This window comes from Sinohyriopsis cumingii, chromosome 2 (genome assembly GCF_028554795.1).
Source record: "Sinohyriopsis cumingii isolate HCF-2022 chromosome 2, ASM2855479v2, whole genome shotgun sequence".
In the NCBI taxonomy this organism is placed as follows: domain Eukaryota; kingdom Metazoa; phylum Mollusca; class Bivalvia; order Unionida; family Unionidae; genus Sinohyriopsis; species Sinohyriopsis cumingii.
The window spans coordinates 35,903,714-35,916,118 of NC_142962.1; the positions used below are offsets into that span (position 1 = coordinate 35,903,714).

Consider the following 12,405-nt stretch of genomic DNA (forward strand, 5'->3'; position numbering starts at 1 on the left):
TGACAGGAATGTATACCACCGTAGAGTCCACTGACAGTGGAGAATGTTCTTTTCAAGGGTGCCAATTTCCACCCTGCGAGACATATTTTGATGTGAACTCCTTGAAGCAACTGCTTAAGGGCATACCATCTGAGAAAATCTTGGACTTTTGAAGGGAATGCAGTATTTACAATAAATTTTAATCATGTTATCTGTTACTTTATATACATTACAGAATGCTAACACTGCTCTGGTGGCCTAGTGGTTAGAGCATCTGCCCCTGATACAGGAGGTTATGATTTCAAACCCCAGCCAAGTCATACCAAAGACTTCTAAAAATGGTACCAACAGTTGCCTAGCAAGGCGCTCAGCATTAAGAGGTTAGTGTTAGGACTGGTCGGCCTGGTTTCAGGATAATGTGACTGGGTGGGATATCATGCTACATGTCTGCGGCATGATGTCCTAGTGCTGGACATCACTATAAACTGTCACACTGCAGACATCGTAGCGATATGACTGAAAAATTGTAAAAGCTATGTTAAAAATATAAATCACACACACACATACAGAATGCTAACATATCTATGTTTTATATTTTATAATGTGCTTAATGGTTACATATTATTTAGAAGGGTTTATCTTTAAAACTTTTTGTCTAATTTTTCATTTTTACAACCTTACATTTAGTATGTACTACATTTGTGCTGAGGTGCTGTAAAACACAACTTGCATGCATGCATACATACATACACAGATCAATATGTTGAAGCTCTTGTTTCTGCTTGACATCAGAAAAGTTGTTTGAGGTACATGGATGAACAATGGTACACTTATGCTTATCATGTTGATGCCATTTCATGCATCATGAATCAAGGTTTTGTCGGGGTTGATGTCACTGATCAGCAGTTCTTCCACATTTTTTGCATCTTTTCTCTGATGTCCTTTGAAATTGTTATCTATCTTGGTTATTTCCATGCATGCCCAGTAACTTTATACATATCTCAGTCTTAAAGGTCATATAATTAATTATTGCAAACTTTTGTGAATAGCATGTGGGAGACAAAAATTCACTGAATTTGCTTGCTTAGAATCAAGGGTACCCACATAATTATTTTACAGGGGAGGAGGCAGAGAGGTAGTTGTCAGCTATTAAGTTTTACCTACATTAGCCATAACATGTTTAGAGGTGAAATCTGGGGAAGGGGTACGTGGCCCCCCTTACCCCTATGTGCAGGCACCAATACTTAGAATATAACATTACATGCTTACTGTGTTACTTCTGGGCTAATTTCTTGGATGGGTTGTTGGGTCTATAATGTGTATTTCAGTTCTTCTTCATTCAGTTTACACTATTTGGAATATAAAAACATTTAATGTTCCTGTACTCCCAGTATCATCTTAACCGTTGAGTTAGATACTATGTTAAGGGTCTAGGTGGTCATGGGTTTAAGCTTTTGTTATATTGACAGCTTTATCTTGGATCATAAATCGTGTTTCTTGTTTGAATTTTTTCACCATTTAATATCTATCCAAATTTTATGAAATAACTCCGATATATTTAGAATCAAACATACTTGAGATATTAAGTCCTTTCCCACATAACAAAGCAAACCCTGCCTAAAGATTGATTTTTCAAAGAATAAAATAACCTCAGTTCAAAAACAGTCTGTTTCAGGAGGCCATTCAGGGCCTTCTCCAAAGGTGCCATCAGAGATCAGTTTGGTTGTATATACTACATTGACCATCATTTTTGTAAAGTTCTGGTCACAAATTTTTAAAGCAGTAAATGTGAGGGAATTTGTCACAGATATGCTCCAGTTTGCTTGCAGTCTCTGACCTTTTAATTCACCTCTACTTGGACTCTGCCTTTTGTTTTTGTTACTTTGTGCTAAACTGGTCAGTATCATATTATTGAACATTTTGTTACATATCTATTTAGACAATCATTATTAAACATTTTGTTAATGTATCTGTTTAAACATATTATTAAATATTAAGAGGTTAGTGTTAGGACTGGTCAGCCTGGTGTCAGAATAATGTGACTGGGTGGGACATTATGCTACGTGTCTGCAGCATGATGCCCCAGTGCTATACATCACTATAAACTGCCACATGGCAGACATCATAGTGATATGACTGAAAAATTGTTAAAGCTACATTAAAAAGTCCAAATCATACACACACATACACACACACACACACACATACATTATTAAATATTTTTTTTACATATCTATTTAGACAATCTGAGGATAGGTAAGTTGGAATGACAACAGATGGTTATTGCTTTAATTGTACCTGTATCTATATATACAGCTGAGACCTGATCTGCATGTATATACATATGCACATAAAAATGGTCTTTGCTCAATATAGTCTGGCATGAGTTCATAAAACTTGAATGACTAAGACTTAAAATTCATTCAGAACTTTCTGATCAGATACATTGCATATCTGATGCTGTTATTAATAATAGTACATGAACACAAATATACGCCCTGACTACTTTGTGCCTTCAAAACACTGACACTTATTCCGAGTTGGTGCCAGAATTTCCTGCACGTTGGAAATGCCTGAATGTACTTTGATTAAACTTAAATCATTACCCATGATTACTGTCTATACTAGCATATAAAGTCCATCTGCAAACTGCGTAGATCCAGATCTGCTATCATGTAATGCTTCAGATCTAGGTCTTGGCAGTTTGTTAGGAGTAGCTAGTAGAGCAAACAACACAGACCCTGATCTACTGACACATTATTTGTTGGCTTTCAAGGTCTTTGTTTTGCGTTTGGACTCAACATGAGTAAGTAAATACAGTAACTTGTATTTTCTGTTATAATAACTCTCAACAATTTTTTAAAAAACTAATTAAAGTTTGATTTATTGCAAATTATGTATTTTTGCATGATCCTTTGGTATCCTTTAATACAGTTATGCAGCATTGAAATGACTTTATGCTGGTGGTTGTCAGTGACTTTAAGGTAAAAGTATGCAGTCAAGCCTCTATATTTTTAATTTCTAAATAAATTGTTTTTGTTGCAATGAATTGCCATCTAAAGATTTTGATCACCTTTCGGTAATTTGGACAATCATCAGAACCAACATAGCATAGTTTGAAATGTTCTGCTTTGCTGGATCTGTGATTTCTTGAAGAATACAAGTTTGCATCTGTTTTGTTTTATGAAGTTTTATGAGTTCTAAGCCAGAAGCCATAAAAATCTATAATTAGCAGCATTGGTTGGTATGTCATTCCCATATAGTGAATGGCATTACTCTTGGCCAGCATATATACAACCATGAAAACAAATAAATTGAGTATCTTCAGTGATTGCTCAAATTAAATTTATTGAAGGAGTTGAATAATTGCTGTCTTGTACAAACTTGTGCATAATATTTGAGTTATTCAATAAGTTTAATAAATTTTATTTGGAATAAGCACAAATGTAAGATTATGTTTATCAGTTGACAAATAATTTTGCTTTTGTTTGATAGAACTGTAGAATATTGAGAAGAAATGACTTTCAAGTACATTCTGGATCCTCCTTCACTAAACATTCGCCTAACAACATGTCTTGATATCATTTGTGATGTCATTGGTTGATTTTATGTGTTACATGTAGAAAAAATATGATCTGGTCATATTAACACAAATGATGATAAAAGTAAACATGCAAGTCTGTGTTAGGCAGAATTCAGTACTGTAACTGGCTTTGTATTTTAAAATTTTTATTTCTGTTTCACCAGTTTAATTTCACAAGTCTTTGAAAATGTCAAAAGATTGTGTAGTATGTTCAAACATTTTTAGATAAAGTCTAGTAACTTTTAAATGTGTCACATATTTCGATATAGAAGTTCAGCTTTACTGGTCATAATTCAAAGGAGCCTTTGCAGAGGTCTACCATCAGTTGTCCATCCATTGCCCATTAGCACAATTTCATTATTGCTACTCCTAATTACAAGGAGGAATGCCATGAAAATTCATACATGCATTCATCCCAGGGTCTAGTTGGTCTTTTAAATAAAGTACTGCCCCTCTAACATGCAGTATGACTGCCACATCAGCCATCTTGAAAATCTTGTCACAACTACTTGTGAATGGATGGCTGTATCAGAATAGTTCTTTCACAAGGCATCATCCTAGGCTTCGTCAATGTCGCAAATTGTGAGTTTTTTCCTTCTTGACGACAAAATATACCATCTGGCAATTTTTTTGGTGACCTTTTCGGCCGTTTAATTTGTACATACAGTCATGGATTTGGAGTGGAGACATTCAAAAGGACAAAAAAAAGAAGCCACAAACTTGGATGCACAATGCACTGGAATCTGTTACATAAATAAATCCTTTGTTCGTACTGACAAACCAATCTTTACAGTGCATTGTTACATCATAATCAGCTTATGACATCTGGCCAGAGTATCGTGTGCTGTGATACACTCAGACATGCTACAGGACTATACCTACAATCGACCAAACTCTCAAGACATGAGCAGAAACAGCCACAGTTAATTGAATGACAACTAATCCTTCAGTTGTTTTATTAAATGTACCAATAAAATAGTTTTGCTGAAACTTCAGAGAAAACTGATTACCTTTGAAGTACCGATTGCTGTGTATAAATACAAAGCAATGGAAAAATTCTCACTCAGAATTATATACTGTCAACAGTGCAACTTTATCATGGGTAAACGAAAGTTTACCATTGCATGTTCATCGTCTCATCCTAAGAGTAAGTTAACAAAATGAACAGCATTTGGATTTAGTGCAAATTCATCAGACAACACGGTCACTGAACCTGATGTTATACCTGGCAGTCCAAAGACCATGGAAGTAGTGCAAAACAGTCATGTTATTGATTTATTTTGTAATGATATGGCTGTATTGCTTGTTGTCAATAAAGTAATGACTATCCCATCTTTTTCAATTTTCACTGCCTATTACATTAATAGACTTGGAAAAATATTCACTACCTGCTCTGGTGACATTTTTTGAAAATTGGCAACAAAATATTGAGGTTGGCGATTTTTTTGGTGACAACTTTTTAAAAGCCAGGACCATCCCTGTTTCACTGAAAGACTTTTCATGATGTACTGTCGGTCACTGATGAAAATGGTGCTGATCTGATATCCACAGTGGTCATGGTCAATGGCTCCTCCTCCTCAATGGATTTACATATCGACATGGAGTTTCCACTGAAAAACTTGTATGATACTTAGATAGCTCTAAATAAGAATGTTGCAAAGATATAATAGTCATTATGATCACCATGGTGGAAATCTTGCAAATGTTATTGCTGCTTTCTCTGAACAGATGGTTATATTTACATGGATTCATTAAGAGACATGTGATGCTTATTTGGTGTTAAACAAAGAAGGTGCCAATCTGACCTCCATCATTGCTATGTTATACAGTTGCACATGCAGTGTGCTGGACAACTGCAGATATATATGTTTGATGTCACATACGTAAATGACAGTAATCTAAAAATTTCTGAGAAGGAAGACGATTCAGCTACTGTGCACAGAGCATGCTGTAAAATTTGGGCATTCTTAGGGTACCCACTGACTTTTATTAAGGCCAATTTGAGTAAAGTTTAAAGTTGCAATTCTCTTTCATTTCCTAAAAATTTGTGATCGTTTCTTTGTTGCAAAGATGGTTATGAATTGGTGGAGGATAGCCCATGTTCTGGAAGATTATGTCCGCGATTGGTGAGTGGGAAGTCCTGTCATGAAGGGGCAGTTGATGAAGATGCTCTATGACAGTGCATCTGTGCAAAATACCATTGTGACATACTTCCTGAAACATTACAACATCCAAACTATGCCTCACCCACATTATGATTTGCCTGAAAGCTGACATTTGGTTGGAAGTGCTTTTTTCCATTGTATAAACAACTTAATGAAAATTGAATACAAAAGGGTATTTAATAATTGGATAATCAGGCCAAGAAAGTGTGTAGAGGTCAACGGGAATACTTGAAGAGCATTGATTGACATACTGTCAACTAAATTCGTTACACAATATATTACTAATCAGAACTTTTTAAATACTCCATAGTTTGAAGAAACCTATGTGACTCAGGAAATTAGATTCTGCAAAATAACTCTCTCTTCCTTGACCAAATTTTGTGGATTGCATTTATGTATAAGAAGGAAGACGCCAATTCATTTTGGATTCATAAGGTCAATTATCTGACCAGTGAAAAAGAGTCTTACATAAAAAAAATGGTAATATTTACCTTGCGGTAGGCATATAATGTACTGTTTATGATACTCTTGTTTTGATATGCCCTGTTTTAAATAATTATTATGCAGTTGAATTATGTATAGCTGTTTAACACTGCTTCTCTGGTTTCCCAATAATTGCCTTGTGTCATCAGACTTGTAACACGAAAATATCCTTGGAGCAAAAGCTTTTGATACTGAGTCTTGGCATGGAAGGTTTAGATTTATCACACAAGAGATAATGTTAAGGACTGTATTAGATTGAATACCGGTACTATATTACTTTAGCATGGACATGAGAAAATATTGATTTAAATCAGTAATTCTTTAGTCAATAGTTTTTGTTCAGCCAACAGTGGGAAGTGAGATATAGCAGTCAGATTTCAGATGGCAAGAGTCTGTTAAAGTTTTGTGTACATTTCACCTTGTTACCCTTTGTTTGATTTTCATAATATTTGGGATAAATCATTATGAAGCTAAGACAATTCTTTGACATGCACATTTTGGCTGCTTGTATGTTCTGATCAGTGTCACAGTCAGAAAATGTGAATCTTTTGGTTCAAGTGTTTTTTCTTCTTCATTTTCATGTATATAAAACCCTGTGATAAATTCTCATCTTACTTGGCATAAATTATTCTGAAACTAAAACATTTAATTCTACGACACACTTCCTTGCCTGTGGTGTCAGTGTCTTACATAGAAAATTGTGTTCATGTTTTGGTTAAAGTATTTTTTTTCACTTTTATTTCCCACACACTAAAATGTATTTGTTCCATAATGTACCTGGGTTGAATAAATATGAACCTAAGACAATTCATTCTGAAATATATTTGCTAGACCCTTTGACCTTAGGGTCGAAGTCATAGTTACAGAAAATTTTCAGTGAGGTTTTGGTTCAAGTTTGTTATTTGGTTATGTTCCAACAGTCCATGATATTTTCATACTTTGGATGCATCATTATGAAGCTAAGATAATTCATTCAGAGATATGCATGCTCAGACCTTTGACCTGGGAGTCAAGGTCATATGTTTTACAGCAATGATTTTACATGGGCTCAACATGCAAGCCCTGGCCTTGTTCCATTATTCAGGTGTTTTGATCCAGATGTAGAGATCCCATATAAGTTTCTGTTGTGAGATTAGTCTAAAGATAAACCAGATGGCAGTAGTGCATTGAACAGTATTAGATCAATTGTAACTATTTACTTTAAATCTACTTTTATTTGCATGCTGTCTTACAGCATTGTTCAGTTATTTTGAATATAAATTAAAAAAAGTTCCATCCATTTTGACATCAATGCAACATGTTTATCAAATCATTTGCTTTCTGGGGCTTTTGGAATTGATGTTATGGAATAAATACATAAATGCACTGCCGTTTGTAATATCCTGATTCCTTGTGATTTCTTTTCATGCCTTATTGTAAATTTTATTGGTACCAGGGTAATTAACCTGCATATCTCATAGATATAGATTGAATATTTTGTATATGTATCTTAAGTAGCATTAAGCTTGATTTCGGCTTAATCTGAGGTGCATTTATGCTGCCGTTTGTGTCACATGACCATACCTATGTCAAAATGGCAATTATCTAGGAAGCAGTTGTTAATTGTTGCTTTAATTGAACGAGAACTCTTTCACTTTATTATTTTGACTGTATTTGCTTGCTTTTACCCAAAAATGTATATCGCGTTTGCTTCATAACAGTAAAAAATAGGTTTATTGACTCTCATCACTTTCCAGTGACATAGGAGGAAAATCTATTAACTCTTACATTTTACATATGCTTGGTTATACAAATGTTAAAAGCTGGACAGAAAAAGATTAACAAGGACTAATAAATGTTTAGTGGAATATGCTTAAAGTTATGTACAATTTTTAGTTTTCCAATATGTTTCACACTTTGAAGTGTTATACATTTTATTTTATATGGTCTTGTACAAAAGTATTTTTTCATGTGATACTTGAACAAATAATAAAGATCATCACCAATTTCTCCACTAATGCATAATACACATTTCCTGTCATGTCTAGGTATTCCTTCCGAATTTGCCTTTTGTATGGCAAACCTGTAATTACTAGTTCAGAATGTTGTATTTTTGTGTAACTTTCTTGACAATCTTACTGCATAATTTTCTAATTCCAATTCAGTTTTAAATAAAGCAATAAATTGTCCCTTTTTTGATGAGTCATTCATATAACATTTCCAGGTTTGTTTATATTGGTCAATTATAATTCTTTATGTAAAAAAATATGTTAATGAAACATAATTAAGTCCTGTGTTCTTTGTGGTATTTTTATATTTCAGATCCATCTATTGTCAAAGGTGCCAAATTGTAAATTGCATAAATATCTATATAAAATACATGAAATCTTTTGACTGTTTCCTGGTTTCAGTTTTTACCAAAAACTGGCCATCCATATTTGTAATAGATAAAGCAAAAGGATATCAACCTAATTCTAAACAGATCATAAATCTTGGAGTGCTTTTTTCACACTTAGATAGACCTTAAAAAATCAAGATATACATTTTCAATAATGTTTATTTTAATTTAATGTCAGATTTAATAACCATATTTAAGAATAGGTGGCATTGTCTGATCAAACATTTTAAGATAAGTGTGGATTGTTAAATTCCGATGATAAATGTATTTGTCTAATAAAAAGAATGTTAATTATAATGACTAAATTTCATTTTTACAGGTATAAAGTCAATGTTTTCTTAAGAGGAGTAATCCCAGTATTTGTGCTCATGGACCACATGTTTTTAAAAATCAAATATGAAATTTTATGTCATTAATCTTCCTTTACTAAAAATTTCCAGGTTTTACAGTAATTAGAGAAACTCTAATCTGTTATGTCTTTTTCAATGGTAGCAATTAATGCAATGTCATCTGTATGAATAAACAGCATTACATTTAAATATCATGACATTATTATGTAATTTGATGTCTATGCAATTATTACTTTTCAGAAAGGTCTCTAAATTCTTCATGAAAATTGAAAACAATAATGGCAATCAATTTTCTCCTTGCCAAACACCAGTATCACGTGGGACAAATCCTGAATAGTTACCATTAACACTTGATTTAATGTTTTTATTAAAGGTTTCTGTAATTTTAAAACATTTTCCAGTGATTCCAGTGGACAACAAATTAGCCCAAAGGCCAACTCTCCAAACATTCTCAAAGGCATTATTACAATTTAAAAACATGTAAAATAATTTTCTCTTGATTACATTTAGAAAATTGATCAGTACATGAAGTATCATAACATTGTCTATCATTGATTACCCACTCCTGAAACTGACCTAGACCTCTGATGTTAAATTATTTTCTTCAAAAACTGATTCATTCTCATATTTTTTAATAGGGCTGTAAACATTTTTCCAAATTAATAGTTTTATAGGTCAGTAATTATCCTGCATCAAAGATTATATTGAAAAGTTTCACATATATTGGGTAGCATAATTGATTCATTGGCTTAATATATTCATTGATACTCCCCTCCACCCAGGTTCTTTCCTGCTTTTCAATGATTTAATTATCTGTTTTATTTTATCTGTGGTTATCTTTTCATTCATCGAAGCAGTCTCAAATACCTGGTCCATGTGAAATATCAGAAGTACAGTATCAATATTGTCATCTTTGTTGAGTATCCTAAAATGATTATACAATTGGTTTATAGATGTTGGAATTTTATTGTTTTTGACGCTGTTTTAATTTATATTTCTTCTTTTTAGGATTGATTGTTTGCATTTTTTGTTTTTTCAGATATCTTACATTTATACTGGGAAAGTGTTGTAACTGTTTTATAATGCCTGCTTGCTTAAAGCATATTTTGTCTGCAGTTCAAAAATGTTGCTAACACATACATTGTTCTGGCTAAGTTGAATTTTTTCTTGCAGTTCTACATTCATTACCAAACCACATATATGTCTGTTGATATTTTTTGTATAAAAACCTATAGCAAAAGATAAATCTGCACTTCAAACAAAAATTTAGCATATTTCACTTACTACTATTTCTAGATTCCTTTATTTGCATGTTCAAACTTTATCACAGTTTATGTCATTCTGCATGTGAAATTGTTTAGTGCAGCCATTACGAAAGTAGTGAAACCAAGCATGCCATGTTAGTACTGTGATGGACACTGATGAATTAATTAGTTGGAATCTGTGCATATCTGTTTAAATATAATGCACAAACAAATCTCAGGAGATGTAGATAAAGAAACATCTTTTTGCTTAATGGGGCACATTGTAGAAATTGGTATTTTACTTAAAATGAATACTTCCTTTTCCCATGAATTCTTTTCCAAATTAGTGAGGAATAGTTTAGGAGCAATGTGTACACAGGATGAATTAGAGGTTCACAGAGAAGCACAGTACATTATGCGGCAATTAGCTTTGAATAATCTAACTCAGATATTCATAGAACAATTTCTAAATTTAAGAAGAGCATTTTAGTTTGTGTACACAAAAATCTAATATTGTGTCATATAATCTGACTGGTTGGATTTTAAAATATGACCCAATATGTATAACTGTTGACATATGTAAGAGTATGGTCATTAAGATATACACAGACAAGTTTTCGTGTAATTTACATGTATAGGCATATAAAAAAATAACACATTATATATTCCTTCATCATTTAGACATTTAGTGCTGTATGTGCAGTTATGTCTGCAACTATAGGTACAGTATATTTTAACTATAACAAACTTTTTGTATCCATGGGTAATTTTTTTTGTAAGACATCAAGGATCTTTGGTTGTATTATTTTATGGTACAGAGAGTGCATTACAAATACATGTTTCATTAATTTGTATTCCCCTTTATTGTTCTGGTGCTAGGGTAAGTATTCCCTACCATTTTTTGGTTCCAGATTTAATTTTTTGCGTGAATTTTCATCTTTCAGAGTTTATAATGTTGCAAGGTGTGGGCAAGTATGGGCACAGGAGAGCCCCAGGGGACACTCACCCCACTTAATGGACAGCTGCTGAGTTTGTTGTCTTTCATTGGACAAGGTGTGAGATTTTGCTGAAAGTCACCACACTTAGAGGGAGAAGATGAAGGACCCTTCTTTCTTGTCATCATCTTTGAATGACCACCTTCATTCCCAGTAGGGGTCTGGATCTCAATGATGGGAAGACTACATTCCCAGTGGAGCAAGAACATTCTGTGTTCTTTGTGGTTTGTAGATCACCAAAGTGCTAAGGATCTTTGATACTCGTTATGAAGATTTGGTTGGTGGTGAGGGATTTTAACTTGGCCCCTTTTAAGAGAGCAAAAGCATCATAGAGCAAGTTTTGCCTCCCAGTTAGGGACAAATAGCCTCTTCCCTCTCCCCATTTAACCCTAATGGTGAGAGGGATTCAGGCTGGACTTTCCAGGCCTGGGAGAGAGATTGGATTGGCATTCCTCTTATCTATGTTCCCATGTAATCTATTGGGGAAGTGGGGATCCCTGTTTCTAAGAACTGAGGTTTCCTTTCTCCACATGGTACCACTGATGTCCCTGCATCAGACCTGCTCCATCCTTTCTGGCGGTCTGGGCTAACAAAAAGGATGGGAGCTACCACTCAACTACTAAATGATCTGAAAGGGATCAGCAGTCCCATTTGCCCAGGAGGCAAACATTGGTTTAGTCTCATCACTCCATATGAGGTTTTTTTTGGCATGAGGACAACCCCATTTAGATGCTTTCCTCTTCAGAGAGATACCAGGTGGGACAGTCCTGTCTTGCATCAGGTGAATTCCCAGCATGATGAGGTCATTTTAAAAGAATTCTCAGACGATCCAGTGGCAATGATCGTTCTCCCTCCATTTGGGTCCCCAGCTCACTTGTCAGGCCAGGTGTTGATGGAGGAGGGAGAAAAGGTGGTGAGCAAAGTTAAACTTGCCATCTAAATCATTTGATGCTGAAGACAAAAGGATTATATCCAGTCTGGAGAGGCTTCTGGCACATCATCTTATCTAGATCTTGTATAGCTCTCACACTCTATGATGCTTTGGGACTTGCATGAAGGTTATTCCTGGGATGAGAGTTCACTCTAGCTGCTGTTTTCTGCTTCCAGCTATTGTGTCTATTTACCAGCTTGGCCTCTTGAGCCCCTCCCCCTTTCCCAAGGACTCTGTGGTGTCATATGTGTGGATATCTCCTGGGTCCTGGGCTTGCCTACCAGGTTAAACCTTGGAG

At 34.4% G+C, this 12,405-nt stretch overlaps 1 protein-coding gene across 5 annotated transcripts in view; it reads left to right on the forward strand.

The window, feature by feature from the left end:
- The window catches only part of LOC149804628 (E3 ubiquitin-protein ligase HECTD1-like), a 212,023-nt gene that overhangs the window by 114,884 nt on the left and 84,734 nt on the right, over positions 1-12,405 (forward strand). For 4 of the 5 annotated variants that reach the window (XM_089942605.1, XM_089942598.1, XM_089942612.1 and 1 more), the window contains exon 18: positions 2,221-2,235. The exons of the other annotated variant lie outside the window; for it this stretch is intronic. In XM_089942605.1, coding sequence (XP_089798731.1) covers positions 2,221-2,235 — 15 coding nt within the window. The remainder of the gene's footprint in view (positions 1-2,220; positions 2,236-12,405) is intronic. 5 annotated transcript variants of the gene reach the window in all.